At 40.3% G+C, this 19053-nt stretch overlaps 1 protein-coding gene across 1 annotated transcript in view; it reads right to left on the reverse strand.

Moving 5' to 3' along the window:
* CNTN5 (contactin 5) overlaps window positions 1–19053 on the reverse strand; it is a gene marked incomplete at its 3' end in the record, with an annotated part of 543955 nt that overhangs the window by 347364 nt on the left and 177538 nt on the right. The window contains exons 3-4 of the mRNA XM_018552938.1: window positions 16148–16271; window positions 13163–13338 (exon numbers count right to left, since the gene is read on the reverse strand). Of these exons, the coding sequence (XP_018408440.1) occupies window positions 13163–13338; window positions 16148–16271 (300 nt within the window). The remainder of the gene's footprint in view (window positions 1–13162; window positions 13339–16147; window positions 16272–19053) is intronic.

The raw sequence follows: 19053 nt of genomic DNA on the forward strand, positions 1-19053 counted from the left end.
TATATATACACACACACACACATACAATATAATAGTAATAATATACAGGGCTATTCACAAAAGGGTGAAGAATTTGGAGAAGGCAGGAGAAGTGAATGATCTAGGCCAAAATAGTCGATTTGTAAAGGGAACTGAATTGGAGAATTTTTCCAAATCAGCTATATTGTCCTAGATTGTTCACTTCTCCTGACTTCTACAAACTCTTCACCCTTTTGTGAAGAACCCTGATAATGTTTTTCTTTGTAGGTTTACTTTTCGATTAGGTTTGTCAACAAAATTACAGATTTGTGATGCCATTAAAAATTAAACTGGAAAGGAATCAAGCAGGTAATAATGAAGGTTAAGAAATGAAAACAAGGGAAGGCATCTTATAGTTTTAGTTATATAGCAAAGGGGTGGACATACTGCCAGTGTCGCTGCACAGGGGGCCAAAAGGACAAGGGCCTCCCTTCAGTGAAAAAAGGGGGAGCAGCTATGTGGCCAGGTCATCCTTTTCACTCTCTTGTTGTCTGTAGAGGACCTGGACCCCAATAAGAATGCAGAATAAGTAAATAATAAGAATAAGAGTTTACAAGCCCTTAATCTGATACCTTCCTTGAGAGAGCCAAGAAACCTAATTTATCTGATGTCGAGTTGGGAGACACTACAATGCACAGGGCACCACAATGCACCTGCATTATAGCGCACCACAAAGTAAAGATTGCTATATTCTGTGCATTGTGGTGGGTTGCGTTGAAAAAAATGGTGCAACTGCATTTTGTGATACATTTCTTTAATAAAACATAGGTTAATGCACAAAGCAACAGGCATTAACACACCATATTATAAATCCAACCTAAAGTTAGCAACATCCATACAGAAAATTTGGGGGAGGGGGCCACATGTTTATGGACCCCTGACCATGACACTTACAGTAGCTTGTTAGGACCTGGCTAACAAGTGGCATCCCAATTCACCCCAGAGGTAATCCACTTTTGCAGCCAAATTGAGATGTCACCTAGTATATATGTGTCATATGTTCTCCTTCACATAGCATAACCTAGAATGTAAAATAAAATTGCTGCTGCCATTTTACTTGCTCTTTCTGAAAGAAAATGTTTTCTTTTGATTAAAACGGGGCTGTAGAGGTTACCATCATTAACTCTGTCTGTACTGTGGTTAAGAATTGAAATAGCCAATAGTAAACTCCCAATGCTTTTGAATGGGAATTTTGTCTTTTTTTTTTTCTGTTTTCTGACATCGCTCCGTGTCACAGAAGCAAGCCGATGTACGGCTGATGTACGGCTGAAAATCAGCCGTACCAGCCTGAAGTGAATAGCCGAACAGTGTTCGGCTCGGCAGCTTTGTGAATAGACCCCATAGTGTAAGTGCAGGTCCCTCTGTTTCTGCCATTATATGCTTGTTACAAATCCCACGTTGTGTGCGCAGTTCACAGACCAGTCTGAAAATTGTTCAGGTTAGAACTTTTTTTTTTTTTAATTATTTGAAAAGCTTTTCTTTTCTTAGCTTCTGTGAAAAGAACAGAGACTGTATAAATGGTTATGATGGGAGCTGTATGCACCATCCTCAGAGGTAGTGGCAGAGTCAGCCAGAAGCATTTGCTTGAATTATAAGGGTCAAGTGAAACCAGAGGCTGTTAACCGAAGCATAACAAGCCATGTTTCACTGGATAGCGATAGTTATTTCTCTTTTTCTCACACAACTGCCAGATCTCCCGGCTGGTATGCCACAGGTTAATGTGAAAATTTTTAAGCTCATTTGTTGAATTTGTACAGTTAAAACCCATCTGTCAGGGCTGGATATCATTTGTCATCTGCTTGTTTTCAACATATTGAGGCTCTTTTTATTATTTCTAGTTGTACCATGTCCTTTTCAGGCACTAAAAAAAAAGGTAAGAAGGAAAGGAACAGCAGGGGTCTGTTTGTTATCATTATCTGCAGCTTTGAATCCATCTACTGTTGCCGATTCACCAGCTGGCCAACGCACTCAAGCGCATCCTCAAGAACCGGCCATCCACCAGTATCGGCACCTGTGCTTCGCTCTGTCCTTATATCCCCTGTCACTACTTCCAGAGGTGTTGGACAAGAGGTGCACGGGCAGCCCACTTCTCAGCTGAGTCTCAAGTCAGGTACGTGATAGTGATAGTGAACATTGCCCTGATTCTGCTGCCTGCCCCGCATGCAGAAAGAATGAAAAGAATGGTGGGCAGCTTTGATACAGTGAGTGAAGTTGGAACAGCCGTAGTATCCCTTTTGCCATGGAAAAGTAAACAAAAAACAAAAAAACAGGTATTACAATGTTTTTTCAGGGGGTGCCTGTAATTAGAGTTCAAACTGTGTGCAGATGTCTAAAGCTGGCCATACACTGTAATATTTTCTGCGTTCAGCCCTGGGGAAAATATTACAGATTCCTCCATCAATGCTTAAGAGTGTTGATTGAGGAATCTCCTGTTGTCTTCTGACAGTGGCCGGAGGCTGCTGTCAGAACAGCGGAACAGAGTCGGGTTCATTAAGAACCGGCTAAAATTCTTATAGTGTATGGCCGGCTTAAGTAAAGCAGTGAGGAACTCACAGAAGCATGAGAGATTTCTGGAGTAGTTCTGAACACAAACATAGAAAAATAGACACACCCGTTGTATTTCAGGCTACTACTCTCAAAGCATGTATTATTACATAAATACAACACATCATTTTATTTATGCGTATCCAGTAATTATGTATGTTTACATATCTTTATTTTGTATTTTTTTTATTGGCAGGTAAGTGCAATTCTTTCGCTTGATGCATTCCTTGGAACCAACATTTTGAATATATTGTGATGTAATACTGCAATATGGCCGCTAGATAGAGCTATGGAGCATAGGAAGCAAATACGTATGTATTTCCCATGCTCTTCACTGCTATATAGTGGCCATAATGCAGTATTACATCACATGCACTCACCCTGAAAAGAATTGGTGGAAAAAAAATTCCAGCACAAGGGGCGAAGGAATATAATCCAATTCAGCTCACTTTCCAGTTTAGCTATTTTGGCCTAGATCATTCACTTTTCCTGCCTTCTCCAAACTCTTCACCCTTTAGTGAATAACCCTGTTAGTTTTCATTATGGACACTGGAGGGAGCTAGATTGTGGGTATGTGTGAAGTCTAATTGTCCTGGTTTGGAATGTGTAGAAATGAGATCATTGCAGCAGAGCAGGCGTTTGTCATGTTAATGAAACCTGTTGAGTATCCCACCGATAGAACTATTGCAATGATGGCTAACTTGGGGGGAGGCAGTCCTTTACGATATATGGTCTTCTAGTGTTTTGTATACTTAATACTAGCCATTTGTATGTATGTCTTCATGGTAATTTTAAACATTAATTTTTCAATGAATATTTATGATATATATTTTTCCAGTTGTATTTAGCACCCATAACATTAATTAACTTAAAGTGACACTTAACTCATGCATTCAAGTACCTGAACTATTAACAATACTGTATCCTATTTGTGTATCACTCAGCTGTAGATTCTCAAATCACCTCTGAATTGGTGCTGACGCTGTCCTTCCTTCTGGAGGGGGCTACTTTTGTTCCCCTTGGTCCCTGTGTGTGTTGTAAAGTAGCCAACACTCCAAGCTCACTCCTGTGATGGACTACAATCTCATGTTTAGTTTAGTAATTTGTGTGGTCCTCTTTACATAGTTAAAGGTACTTAAATACATTTTTAAGATTTAACTCCTGAGTTTAGGGTCACTTTAGGAAGTAGAGGCTGGTTGTGTAGCAAAGTGAAAATTCGCAAATTAAAATGAAACTGTTTTTACTTTGAATACCCATTTGTATGCATGCAAAATAATTGCTTTTTTGTAATTTTTCTCATACATAATTGGGTATTGACAGTGAATATGGATTAATGTTATTTACTGAAATTCAGTTGCAAATTACCAGTGCCTAGTCCTTTAGTAAACCAACCCCCTTATGTGTATTTAAATCCATATATTAAAAGGAGAACTATGAGATGAGTGATTTCCACTCACCTCATAGTTCTAGCCGACCTGTGACAATGAGACTGTCACAGGTCGGCTCAGTAGATCGGGAGGTGAGCGAACACATACCAGGATCGCTCACCTCTCGATCCTGTCACGGCTCTCTGCCATGACAGGGGGAGGGCTGGATTCCCCTCTCCCCGCTCCGATCTGCCAGCGCTGACTGGCGGAACGGACGGGGGAGGGGGCGCTGGTACAGCTGGCTCTGCCTCTAGATAGGCAGAGCCAGCTGTCACTCACGCAGCTGGGCGGATCCCGTCATCTACGTCGGGATCCGCTCCGGCTGCGGTGTCTCAGTATACCGCGAGCTGTTGCTTGCGGTATACTGAGCTTAGGGTAACGGGAGGACGCTAGTTTGTGTCCTCCTGTTACCCTAAGGAGAACTATGGAGAAAAACACTGACCCCATAGTTCTCCTTTAAATCTAAAATAAAATTAGACTATACAGATAAAGATAGACCTTCTCTTGCTAGACAAACTTTTACAGTTATTTGTTTATCTAATTCTTGCAATAAAACCAAGGAAACTGACTAAGAAATATAAATGCTACACAAACTACTTTGTTGCAATACAAACATACATACATAACGTGCTTTTACTACAAGAACCAGACAAAACAAATAGCTGTAAAGGTTTGCCTAGCAAAACATATGTACATAATGTATTGTCTATGTGTTCCGCAGTTTAATAATAGTATCTCCAACTTTCACAGTTTCCCACCCTCAGGTTAAAAAAACAGGGAATGTATTAATTTTCTATTAAAAGAATAATAACATTAATGAAATGAACTCTGATCTGAATTAATTATTTTGTACATAAGTATCACAAGCAGCTCAGCAGAGGACACTTCAGCTATTGTAGTGGTGTGACTCCACTGTAATGAATACTCTAATCATTTTTATCGCAGTCTCTACTTCTCCACTCCAATTTACACATTTAATACAATATTTAATTAAACTGAGAGTCTACTGTAAATCTTATCTTAACCTCACATTCTCTTTGTGCACACTGTTCTATAACTTTGGGTTTGAAATATTGCTTGATGGTACATCAGTTGTGCATGGTGTTCTGTGTAATACTCCCATATGTTGGTGGATAAGAACTTAACTAGTGGAGTTTGACTCATTGTTAAAATCTAGCAGGGTTATTCACTTAATGGTGAAGAGTTTGGAGAAGGCAGGAGAACTGAACAATCTAGGACAAAATAGCTAATTTGGAAAAAATCTCCAATTCAGCTTAATTTTCAGTTCAGCGATGTCGTCCTAGATTGTTCACTTCTCCTGCCTTCTCCAAATTCTTCACCCTTTTGTGAATAACACTGTAAGACTTTGGTGAGAATAACAGCAGAAATGCACAACATTACCCTTTCCAATTGTTAACATTATATAAACCAATGCAGTTATTTACTAAATGTTGGTAGTTGTGTTTTCATGAATCAGTAGGTCATAGGTTGGGTTATTCGACTATAAGTAAATGGTTTTATTGATTCTTACATTTTAATAATTCAATGAGTCATTGGTTAATTATTTATTTGTATTTATATGTGCATATTTGTTCACATTTGTAATAAGGTTTGTGATGTTTATGTAAACTATTGATTATTTCATCCATTGACATGCAGTTAGAGCTTGCCATATGTACAGCCCCAATTCCATAGAAGTTGGGGCGCTGAGTAAAATCTCTATAAAAACAGAATGCAAAGTTTGCAAATCTCTTAAACCCATATTTTATTCACAATAGAAAATAACATATCAAATGCTTAAACTGAGAAAATGAACCATTTTAAGAAAAAAAATAGCTAATTAAAAAATTGATGGTAGCAACACGTCTCAAAAAGGTTGGGACAGGGACATGTTTACTGCAGTGTAACATCCCCTCTTCTTGCAACAACACTCTGTAAATGTCTGGGAACTGAGGAGACCAGTTGCTGGAGTTTTGTGAGAGGAATCTTGTCCCATTCTTGCCTGATATAGGATTCTAACTGTTCAACAGTCCTGGGTCTTCTTTGTCCTATTTTACAGTTCAAGTTGCACTAAACAATTTAAGTTGGTGAAAGGTCTGGACTGCAGGCAGGGCAGTCAAGTAGCCAGACTCTTCTACAAAGCCATGCTGTTGTCATAGATGCAGTATGCGGTTTAGCATTGTCCTGCTGAAATATACAAGGCCTTCCCTGTAAAAGACGTCTGGATAGGAGCATATGTTACTCTAAAACCTGGATACATCTTTCAGCAATGATGGTGTCTTTCCAGATGTGCAATCTGCCCATTCCATACACCAATGAGATCATATTAGGGCTCTTGGAGGTGCATGCCAGCCAGGGTCCCCAAACACAATCAACGAGTTGCTAAAGGCCCCTAGTCTTATAAGTAGTTCTATACAAAGATAACATTAGGTCAGTCAGTGCTTTCCAGGTTCCTAAAGCCAGAACTCTTCCAAGGTAGGAGAATAGCCTTTTTGGCATAAAAAAAGCAGTATTCACAGGAGAAGTTTAGATTATAGTGGGTAATCTGCAACTCATCAGAAGGTAGACCATAGGGTTGCAAATATCTGCCCAATGCCCTTTCTAGAAAACCAGTTATGCCTGACCAGTACCCTCGAAAAAAACAGTAGTCCCAAAAGATAAAGCAAAAAAACATCCTGAATGCCACAGCCCTTAAAACAAGGCGGAGAAGGCCTAGAGCCAAGTTTATAAAGGGTGGAGTATATTTGGTAAAACAATATCACTTGAATAATTTTATACTTGTATTCTTTATAATTTTAGACCCCATTCAGTAAACCATTGTCAATGGAGGTAAACAGTGGCTGTCACTTCTCTTTGGTCTTATGAAATTTAGAAGATTTGTTAGTTATCAGAGTAGCATATTTATAGAGACAAGCTTAGTCAATTTCTATTGTGGGAGAAGCTTTTCTAAAGTTGGTTGGGTAGAGACCAAACTAGTACCCTCAATTTGCTCATTTGCCACATGAGATAGTTGGATATATTGGTAGAAACCTCTGTGTGGGATGCCAAATGTCTCTTGAACATGAGAACAGATCACCAAGTGACCATCTCTCAATATGTGGTGTAGAAATGTAATACCCCTAGAGAACCAGTAATGTGCTGTGCGTAGACTGAGTAGTTCTGGGTAGGAGGGGTTCCCCCAAAGGGAAACATTAGGTGCTCTAGGTATACACGATCTCTAGTGTGACATTGGCCTAACTCAACTATTAAGTGAGGCAATGACCCAAAACAAAAGTGCAGGTCAGCAGCTCTACAACAGGGACGTGTGGTCAGGGGAGGCAGAGCCTCACCTAGTATTATAGAGGAAAAAAGGTGTCAGCTTCAAGTCTGAAGCTGACAGCTTTTTCTCCATTCAGATTGGCTTGTTACAGGTTACACAGCTGAGAAAGCCTCCCTGCAGTATAATCTGTGATGGGCGGAGCGCTGCCTGTTAATTACAGGCAGAGCTGCATCCGGCTTTTGACAGCTAAGTTAGGTTGCACAGCAGCGGGCTTCCCCACTGCTTGTGTAACCTAACATAGTGAGGCAAGAGCTGTCACAGCCTCCACTCTGTGTTAGAGGCGTGAGCTCTGTGAATGGCTTGGACCAATGGCAAAGCTTCATTGGTCCAAGCTGTCCAATCAAAAAAAAGAGAAAAAAACACAACGAGGACATCGATCTCGATGCCTCAACAGTGATGAGCAAGTGAGGGCCATGGAGGCTCCTCCCTGTCTCCTCCCCACACAGTTTGGTTACCGAGCTGGGAGCTTGGGCTTCGGCAGGACGGGGGTGGAGCTTTGGCGGGACGGGGGCGGGGCTATGGAGGGCTGGGGGGTGCCTCACCCAGCACAGAAGGCATGGCACGTCACTGCTCTACAACGGTTTTATGATTCTTCAACATCAGTGACTCTGAATTGCAGTATCAACATGACACCCAGAGATGTGGCATTTGGATATTACTATTGTAACAGGTGCAGTGATATAACAGAACTTTTTTCCCATTAACTTCAGAGGATTTAAACTCAATTGAGATTCACAAAAGTTTGCAGCTCTGAAAATTATACAAATTCAAAACCTTCATCATTAAAACTTAACATGCCAATGTTTGACCTGCGCATTACTTCCATAGGATCATACTGCAAAGTGTACATTTTCAATTCTGCTTACTTAAAGACATGCAAAGATTCAGTATTTTTATATTAGGAGAAATAAGATCAGATAACCACTTCTAATAAGACTTTGAGGCACATTTTTGTGTAAAAGTATAAATAAAAAAAGAAAGAAATAAGAAAACCCACAGACAGGTACAGCTACCTCCATAATTCCAGCTTCCATCCGAATCACACTAAACAGGGTCATCTACAGCCAAGCAATCCGATACCACCGCATTTGCTCTGACACTGAGGACAGGGACAAACACCTGAGCACTCTGGCGGATGCATTTCGGCGAAAGGGCTATAGGGAAAAGACTATTTCTAAAAAGATTAAATCTGCCCTAAGAACACCACGGGAAAGACTGCTACAGTACAAGAAGAAAAACCAAACCAGGACCCCTCTTGTGAATATTGCACTATATATATGTGAAAAAATGTGGCTTATTACAGCTGTCAGTTCATGAACTACGCTAATCCTAAAAAGGTCACCATTGTACTGTTCTCAGCTGAATATACTGAATAATACAAAAAAGAAATTGCTATGGTTACCACAACATTTTTATGATCGTGATGCTACTTTTATCCAAGCAATTTTGAGCAGCTAGCAATCAGACCTTTTAAAACAGAAATCAAATAACAGAAATAGGAAAATTGAGGGTACATTTTGGAGGGGCAACCTTTAAACCAGTAATCATGTATAGCCAAATCCTAAATTAAATTCTGAGAATATAGCAATGTACCTTGTGAATAATAAACGTGCGCTATAAGAACCACTTCAGATCATTTTAAGGAGGCATGGGTATTATAAAGTATGCATTGGAAAAATGTACTGTGGATATCTTAAAAAGGCTGTGATTTAAAGGGGCTGGTTAGATGCAAGTACATAAATACAGTGTTACTAACACAAATGGCAATTCTGGAAAAAGATATTGCACTTTCCATTCTTCCTGTAAGGATACAAATAATCCAAGACCTATGCCAACTTAGCAGCAGCTATGAATATTTAAAGGGACAATATTCTCAAAAGTGACATTTCAGTTCTAGATGAAACCAAGTTGGCTAAGTCACCTCCTGGTTTCTTACATGGTCCTGGATTCTCCGATGGCAAAATCTCAGTTTGTATAATGTCTGACTTTGTTCGGTTCACCTGGCAGTTTTGGGTGTTCCAATCTACCTTTGCATGTTCCAGAATATCCAAAATAATCAATAGAAAGAGTAGGGATTCCTCAGCAGAGTGCAGTTCCAGGAACCTTTACACCTTATCTTCTTGTATCTTCTCAAATGCACTACATACACTTTTTAACAAACATGGGATTTTTCAGGTGCTATATCAGTGATGCACCTACACGGTATTTTCTTAATCTCCTCTCCCTATTATTTTATACTGTCATTAAAAACAATTGACAAAAAAAAATTAATATCACATATCTCGACAACCACTACACTGCATTCAAAACGATTTAATTCTGTTGTTACTCCTTCAATAATTCTCCACATCAATAGGCTTCATATTACCACACCAGTCAGCAAAGTCATAAAGTCCACTCTCTCTTGGGAGATGTAGTTCTGGGGACTTGCCTACCTCAATAGGAACTAGGTTCCCAGCACCCTGCCCCTGCAAGAATTTGACAAGCCTAATGTCCCATATATAATATATTGTAAGGTGGTTTAACTCTCCATTATACCTACAGCTAAATAAAATATACCCTTTAAAGAAAACACTGGTGAAGAATCTTCTGCTTCCGCACTCAGAATTCTCAGATTCTCTGTCTCCCCTTGTGCTCTGTGGCTCCTTTCTCTGGCCTCTGCCTCATTGCAAGGCACAGTAATGATGGAGGGGCCACTGGAACTAAACACTGTGTATAGTAGGGGAACAGGCATTGCACACACCTGGAAGTGTGTTGGCAGTGTCGGACCTAATAACCAAAGGGCCCTGGTGCAAGATTTTATCTTGGGCCCCCCTCCCAAGACAGGGGGCGCAGGAGCGGATCACACTGGCCCAAGCCCCCCCAGCGGTCTCTAATGTTGCAGTAGCATGCTGGACTTACCTGAGACCCTGCAGAGCACACCATAGATCCTGCATAGCCCACCTGAGACTCTCTATGGTGGGCTCTGCAGGGTCTCAGGTGGGCTGGGCTGGTCGTCGGGATCCCTTTCCCTGTACCTCCTCCCAACTCTTCTTACCTGCTGCTGCTGGGGCCCAGCCTCCTCCACCCCCTCCCCTGTCACCTCTGCCATGCTGCCCCAGTACAGTTGATACCCATGTAAGAGGCCCCCAAGACCCCTCACATGGGTACCGGCCATACCCTTCTGATGGCGGTGTTCTATCAAAGGTTGTGACTACGTTTGAATGTGTGACCGGTGACATGATCACGCGTTTTAACGTTATCGCGCCCAGTTTTTCGACGGTGGAATGTGTGACCACCAATAGGTGAAGCATTCCAGCGCTTTCCCAGCTGTTCCACGGCAGATTGGCATCGCAAATCGCATGTGCAGGAGAACCAATCTGCCCTGAAACAGCTGATCGGTCCTGAAAAGTTTTAAGTGGCAAGAGACACCCAGATACAAGCTGCAGACTATCTGGTCTGGCCACACTGTTTAACATGGTTTGCATATTAAAGAAACGCTAACAGCTTAAAGAATTAAAATGTATGTTCCTTCAAAGAACGGCTCAGTGGGAGTGCGGCAGATAATAGGCCATTGCCTGTCTTCGGGTGACAATTACCAGTATAAAACACACCGTATAATGTATTTCATTCGCTGGGCTTATTTAAGCTGCATTTTACTTTCTCTGTGACACTGCTAATGGCACCAAGAAAAGTTACAGTAAATGATTTGTAGCTTGGCCAGACACAATAACTGAGACAAACAATTGGGAAATTACCTAGTATAAGCTGGAAAGGAGAGATGGAGACTATACCTGCTAACAATGCAGCAGCCACAATGAAATTAAAATAAATTGTTCCTTGCCAGCTTAGATGTGTCTTCCCTGTAAAAACTATACGCTTATATCTCATTTTCTAGGTTTTTGCTTTAAAAAATTGGATTATTTAAACATAACAACAACAAACTGAATCAACAACGTAATAACAATATTAAAAATAATAGGTCAGCAAGCCCGATAATGCTCGCCCCCTAGAGTGGTGTGTTTTCTTTAGGTTAGTCATACAGTAGCCAGTACTGTAATCTTCTTGGAGCCCAGTGTGGAGCAGTTTTGAGGATCCAGCCTTCACTAACCATTTACTGTACTGTAACTTTAGATTCATAAATGCTGGGTGCAGACATGTAGTCTGAGCAAAAAAAATTGTCCTAGGGAAACTAAGTGATGATTATTGAGCAACATAGTTCATTAGGATATTACTTTTAGCAGCACCATTGGAGCCTCCTGCAATGCCTTGATTTCTGAGGAATCGGGGGATAGAAGCACACCCCTTTACCCAGCATTTGAGCGACCTATCACAAAGCCCAATGTCCACGCTAGGGGCAAGGGTACTGCTTATGTTTATGTAGATACCAACTTATACAAAGTCATTATTTTCATGTAAATACACATTTACATGGAGGATTAGGAGGATTATTACCACAACTGGAGTGATGATGTATAGGCAAATTTAGTGGTATAAAAAAGAAAACAAAAATTCAATCTTAGTAGGTGGGCACCTTACTAGTACTGAGCTGTCCTACTCCTCATTCTTAGTCTATGGCCTATGAGTCCCAGAAATGTCCACAGTGTATCCAAGACACAGAGTAGAAGGACAGTAACATGTGAATAAAAGGGACAGGTCCCAGTGGAAATAGTGGACCACGGCCTCCCTCGGTTACTCTCGCCTAATTTGCCCCCTTTACTCTATTACCCCTTACTTTACGTCCTTTGTTTGTTTGTCCCCTTGCTGTGCCCCCCTCTGTTGCACCCATTGTTGTGTCCTTCTTTTCTGTCTGTCTGTCAGTATTAAGAATTACAGTCTACCCAGGCTTACTGAGCAGAAAGTAGATGCTCACATCTTTTATGGAAGAGCTGTGCAGGGAAGCTGTTGATGGTTGGAGCAAACTGTGGGAACTTTTTCAGTGCACATCTCCATGTGACAATACAAGACAGGGTGTGCACAGGAATCAAATGAAAGCTTGAACTGCTCAGATGAGTCTAGCCAACTTTCTCCTTCTTCACTTGCGTTGTGGTCACCAACATTTGCATTTCGGGAGATTCATCATCGTATCATCATACACAAATCATTGATATGATAATGAATCATTCTAAAACTGACAATAAACATTAAAATCAGATTGTAAACAAATATTATCTAGTACTAGGTCCTGCCTGACTAAATATAAATTGAATAGAGTGTTTAGGTAGGCCCTCACATTATGTGTATTTGTAAATATAAAGAGGATTGTTCAATAAGATTGTAACAGTTTATAAACAGCTGTGATGTTTAACCTCATCCTAAAGCCTCATTCTGAACAAATGTTAACCTATTTTTCTTTTTGGAATTAGAGAATCAAGGTTCACACTAATGATTGGAAAACAGTTTGATTGGTTTCCAACCATGTGATCACTAAAAGCCAATCCTAGTGATTACAAGGGTTTGCTTACCAAAAACCTGCCTCCTCAGCTGCCATTGTTCCTTACATAGGAAAAGTCGACAGGTGGTAGCTGTTAAATGAATATTTGTACTGCATATATACAAAAAAAAAGTGTAAATTGCATTTTTGAAACATTTTTGTATACTTGACAGCTTATAGTAAGGGAATTCTTTTAAACAGTGCACCAAATAAAAGTTTTATATGTCCTTAAGAAAAAAATATATTGTATTTAGATGGGCAATTGGTTATAGAGCCATTGTCAAGACAACCAAAGAATACTAAAGCTGATAATTTTGGTCTGTCACCGGAGTACGACCACTGGTTACATAATGGAAAAGCTGCCAATTCCAATTCCTCTTAGACAGTCAAAACAATTGGTAAATTTCTACTTGCTCCAAGTACCAGGGTAGCGTTACTCACATGCAAACTGAAGTGTAGCCTCTCTACTAAGAACTCTGCCCAAGGTATTTGATGCTATACATTGGTATTGGCCAGAATCCTTCACCTCATTTGGACTGCTGATGATTAAATTTCCATCTATTAGAGTGTAGCGATAATCACTTTCCAAGTCTATCTCTGTTCCATTGCGAAGCCATCTTGAAAAGGAATAAAAAAAATATGGACAGAATGAAAAATAAAGCTTAAGAAGCTTAAAAATGAAATTAAAAATCAGCATCTTGATATAGCTAACAATAGAAATGATCATGCATCACAGTGAGCACATTCAGAGCAAAGAAATACAAATGATAATGGTAGCGATAAGTATAATTAATTAAGTAGAATCCATTGTTCGTGGTTGTAATTAAGGAAGAGAAATCTGTTCTATCTCTATTTCATAAGTCAGGGAGATCTGTGTTAGCATCCTTAACAATTTGGTTGCTTATATCTTTCCACAATGCTAGTAACACATTGTCAACTTTAGGAAAAATAAAAAAAATAATTCCCTTGAATTGGACAGTTAACAGTCATGTGCCATCCATGGATTTGATCAATTCCTGCTTATGAGTGGCCAAACGATCCCAATTGTGTGGAATTGGGTGGGAATTAATCAAAATAACCCTTTGACTGGCATCACATTGGTTTCAAATGAAAGTCATTTGTGGCATATTACTGTGGATGCTTCTTTTCCATGCTATTAATTTTCCAGTTTGCAAATGTTTGATCAGCATTACATTGTCTGGAGGCCCATTTCCACAAGTGTGCTGCCAAGGTGTTTTATGCTCTTTTTCTTAAGTGTTAATTTCTAATTGCAGCAAGTCATGCCACCCAATAAGCATCTCTCTTGGACTAGTCTGACGTCAGCAGAGTAGATTCTGATGGCTCAACATGACTTATTGCACTTAAGAATAAGACTCATACATTGGGTAAGCCCAAAAGACTTTCACCATATGCGGTGTTTTGTTTTTAACTTGAAATTCAATAGCCCAATCATATCATTATGTTTATTCTTCCACATTGCAGTTTGTCAGGGCCAAGATTGGCTGGTTACTACACATCCATGTTAAATGTATGAGCAATTTTGCCATTGTTGGGATTGGTTTAATTAAACCCTGGCAGCATCAGTCCACATATATAGTTGTCAAATATTAACTCCTGCTGCAGGACAGTCCCACTATTTTGCATATTGCCTCGCAGGCATTACCTTAACATGCCTCATTCTGTTCTGCAGAATGTCCCACCACACAGGGAGCAGGACACAAGTTGATGTGGCATGCAAAGGCCATAGCAAGACATTGTCCTCCCAATTGTTCCAAAAATGTTGGCAGTTGTGCCCAAATGACCTGTATAGATAAGGTTAGCTAATTACTAGCTGGTATAAATTATAACTTTATTGGCAAAGAATCTTGAAGTATTACTTAACTCAGGGGTAGGCAACTCAGCACTCCAACTGTGCTGAAACTACAAACCCCATCATCAGTCTTGCAACGCCTCGTGTGACTTGTAGTTCCCCAACAGCTGAGTGCCAAGGTTGCTTACCCCTGACTTAACTAGTCTGGAGTGCCATACAAATTCACCAGTCTTATTTCATGTGTCCTGTGCTTGATACTTGGTAAGCATTCAAGCTTTCAACCATGTAACTTGAACAGTTAACTATGTCCCAGTCATCAGAGCACCAAGAAAGTGGAAATATGTAATTGGAGCAGTGAGGCCTCACAATCTTTCAAACCTCCCATCCTGTTCTTGGGCAGTTACAGTATTACCTGCCTTAGCACATTTCATGACACCATGGTAATTGGGTTACGTGACTAAATACCCATGTGGGTATAAATGTTGGGGTATGTTTCTGACACGTATTAGAACTGAGGAACAACTTTGGTGAGGGAGTGACATTTCTTTAACATTACAGATCTATTCCAGTTGGATGTGACTAGTTACTGGTGATATACCAGTCTCTGGCTGATTACAGGGGCCAAGAGGCCATGTTCTCTTACACAGCAGATATACATAACATTTTTAATTACAACTGTACTGAGAAGCATGTAGGCTGCCATTGCTCCCCTCCTTCTAAAATCCAAGTTCCTTGGTTTTTTCTAATTCTAATAATTTTAATGTTTGATCTGAAACAAGTAAGCCGCAGCTGAAATCATAACGCCTGACAACCATACTTGATTCAGGTAAATGACAAAAAAAAGTAGTGAAATCACTAAAGCCAGTTGACAAGTATTCAAGAAAATATTCAAAAGAGGTCAGCAATAGCAGCCTAAGGGCCTGTGCTGATGGGCTTTTGTTTACGTCAAGCACGTTTTGCATTACCATACAGTTCTATGGGAATGCAAAACCTGCTTGAAGCAAATGAAATGCAGGTCAGGACAAAGGTCAAATGCAGATCAAATGCACCCGTCAATTAATTCTAAATGATCTCAGCATCATCTCAAACTGATATCAAGTAGATGCCATCGACACAAGTCCTTAATGTTTACGTCCACGTTTGCTTTAAAGATGCTCTGTAATTGGGAAGGAGATGCAGCCTTCCAAACCTTCTTGCCATTTGCCCCGAGAGAAATGTGTGGGGTAGGGCTTAGCAACAAGCTCCAACAGTACCTAGAAGTGTGGCAGCTTTGCCTGGCAGAATGGTCTGGCTTTCAGTGTCAGAGGAAGGTTTGGGAGGCTGCAGCAGGTACTGTATGTGCACCTCTAGATGTCTACACGTCATACTTGCAGAATTTTCCCTTCTTCCCCCCAGTGACAGAGTCTCTTTAAAATTTTCAATAAATATACAGGTGTGGGGATTATCACATGGCTAATAGTGAATGGTACCTGTAGTTTTGTTTGTTTGTTTTTAATATAAATGATTACTTTGCATTTACAAAGCCGCTGTAGATGGAAAGATGAAGATGAACATGAATAACTAATGGGAAATGTATGACTTTTTTGCAAGGGAACATTCATAGTCAATGTGTGTACCTATAACTTGGGCCAGGAAATCCTCTCGCCTCACAATTAAGTGCCACTTTCTTCTCTCCAGAATCCATTGGAAATATTACATTCTCTGGCTCTTGGACAAACACTGGTCCATAATCCACACTCTCTGAAAGAATGAAAATCTACCCGTTAAAAACACAAATACTTCTTGGTACTTGCACTACAACATTGATCAGGGAGGATACAAATGGAGTCGCACTAATTAAACATGACAGAGAAAACACACTTTTTGGGTTAGTTTAGTACAAATTAAAGCTTTGATCACCGTCATTATTTCTTTTTTTTTTTTAACAAAAAAAGACAAAATGCTACTCGTTAGATCTTATGTTTTTCCGTGCCGGTCTTTGATGTTCATCCAGTTTACATTAATATACTGAGTCTTGAAATGAAGCATGGAGTTACAACAGTTATGAAAACTGATATATGTTATAAACATAGCCCTTCAAGTTTATATAACCTCCTCAGGTCTATGGATGATGCTGATAGACTGTGTTTGCATTGAGTATAGACCCAGGTAATTAAAACAGAACTCCAGCCAATAGGCCAAATACACAGTTGCAAAACAAATAGTGTGGTAAAGCAGAACTGTAAACTAAAAGCAGTCATTAGACCCTTAGTATGGTCATTAAATTGGCAACAAGACAGGCTTCATGTGACCGGACATCACAACTGGAGGCGGCAGTGAGCAAGATTGTGGGACCATATACTAAGAGAACAATTTTATTTTAACTGCCCAGAGATAGGCCCTTTCACACCAGCATTCTATCAGTCTGCTTTTGACCTGTGATAAGACGGATCAAAAAATGACTGTAATTTATCCCTAAAGGAGGGCGCATGTAAACAGATATGCCTTGATTTACATCCATTCCAGTTTGTTGGCCCAAATGTAATAGGTTTGCACCCAGGTCCACTTTTGCAAACCTGAACAGATGTAAACGGATATAAGGGGATATAAGGGGATCAGGCTAGGTGAGATGGAATGGAGGAGCCTGAGTGAAATGGGGGGGCTACTGATGTAAAGGGGGCTTCTGATGGGAAAAAGGGGCTCTAATGTAAAGGGAATCCTTTTTTGTATTTTTGCATTGGGTCAACCCTATAAATCTATACCGGGCCCCTACCTAGGATAAGGGTCTGATATGGCTTTTGGAGAAGCTACACATCATTTTTTTACATTTACTTCTTTTACATTTTAGACTGGGCCTCAAACTGCCTCAAACTTGTGCATACTTTTAAAGGGTGCCGCCATGAATGAAAAAAGGTTGAAAAATGCTGGAGTAAGGCTCTGCTCTCTCTTTTCCTGTTTCAGTAACAACTGTAAAATGTTGCAATTTCCATCGCTGTGCCCATTGGGGAAACAGATGGCAATAGCAATTAAAAAGAGAAAGTATGAAGAACTATGGGGAAAAGCTCACACAACAAACAACGCTCAAACATCAATTCAATGGCAGCAGCTTAGCAATAAGTAACTTCCCCCTGATTGCTGAAATTGTACAGGGAAGCCAATTAAGAGAGAGCATGAGCTTTCCTGATTGCAGAGCTAAAGGTTTGACTTAGTAGGGGGCATGTAGTTTTTTTGTAGAGAGACTACTACTTCCCTAAAGAGAGAAAGGTCTCATTCTGCATTTGCTGGCAGATTTTTTTTTACTCAGGCTGTGGCTACTTTAGAAAATAAATTATATTACAAAAATCTTTTTTTAATGCACCTCAAATATATTTAGCTGATTTAAACTGAAGGTGCAGGTGGGCTTTAAATAGGCTTGGACAATGTTTTTACCTAGTAAAAGGACCAGTCTTGAAGCCGACATGAACATAAACAGGACAGTCTTTTCCTCTTCAACATAAATGAAACACAACAGTTCATGTACTTCTTATAATAATAACAACAATTCTTTCCGCAACATATACAGTTCTCAGCACTGCTCATGAGCACTCACACTGCTCTCTGAGCAGTGTGTCCACCAGGTCCCTTGGGTCACCGACTAAAGATTGTCGCACATACTCCGTGTGTAACTTGCTCTCTAAGCCTCCTTGGCTGACTACCCCTTGCCTCTAGCACACAGCCACCTGGCTCCCCTCTGACTTCTGGGTGGAGTCATCCTGACTCCTGAACACCTCTGTTCCTCTTACCAGCTGGAGCCCAGAACCTTAGCCAGCACCCTTCCCATAAGTGCTGTGCATAGGTGTGCAATTGGGTGCTGGCCACTACTAAACAATGGACCCAGGAATGGAGATTTCATCCCTCCCAATTCTCTTTGAAATCTCCCAGTTCCAGGATCCCATATCAAATCCAGAAAACCTGGGGAGAACTGCAAAGTCAGCTCTTTCTCAGTACAAGAACTTGCTTCCTTGAACTGCTCAGGTGACTACAACCCCCAGTTCTACCACCCAATACCACACTAGCAATAAATATATTTTCCCATGCCATCCATGGGATATTCTTTAAAACAAATAAATCCAAGCCACCCACTCTGGATTGCTCTGCGTTAGGAGGCATGCATTGAAAAGGCAGAAATGAATTGTGCAGTGTGATCTTACCTTTTATGTTACAGATTCCCTTTAACTACAGATCATATATCCATTTAGTCCCATTGGCTACAGCTCACATATAAACACAGTGATTTCAACCATGGTAACTGCATCCATCACACTGTATCTTTTCTATAATTACAGTGACTTGTAAGAGGACGTAAAAAAGTAACAATATAATATTCAATATGCCAGCCCTGTCACCTAGAGATTAAAAAGAGATTTCTTGCCATGTAACAGGCCGGCTATGTTCTGAAATAGATATTTATTACTGTTTACAACATGGAATTTTAAAGCACTTAAAAGCTCATTGAAGCAACAAGCGCCATGGTTTCCATTACTTTTCCGAAAGCTACAAGGCC

This window comes from Nanorana parkeri, unplaced genomic scaffold, assembly GCF_000935625.1.
Source record: "Nanorana parkeri isolate BGI_ZX_2015 unplaced genomic scaffold, ASM93562v1 scaffold102, whole genome shotgun sequence".
NCBI classification, from domain to species: Eukaryota; Metazoa; Chordata; class Amphibia; order Anura; family Dicroglossidae; genus Nanorana; species Nanorana parkeri.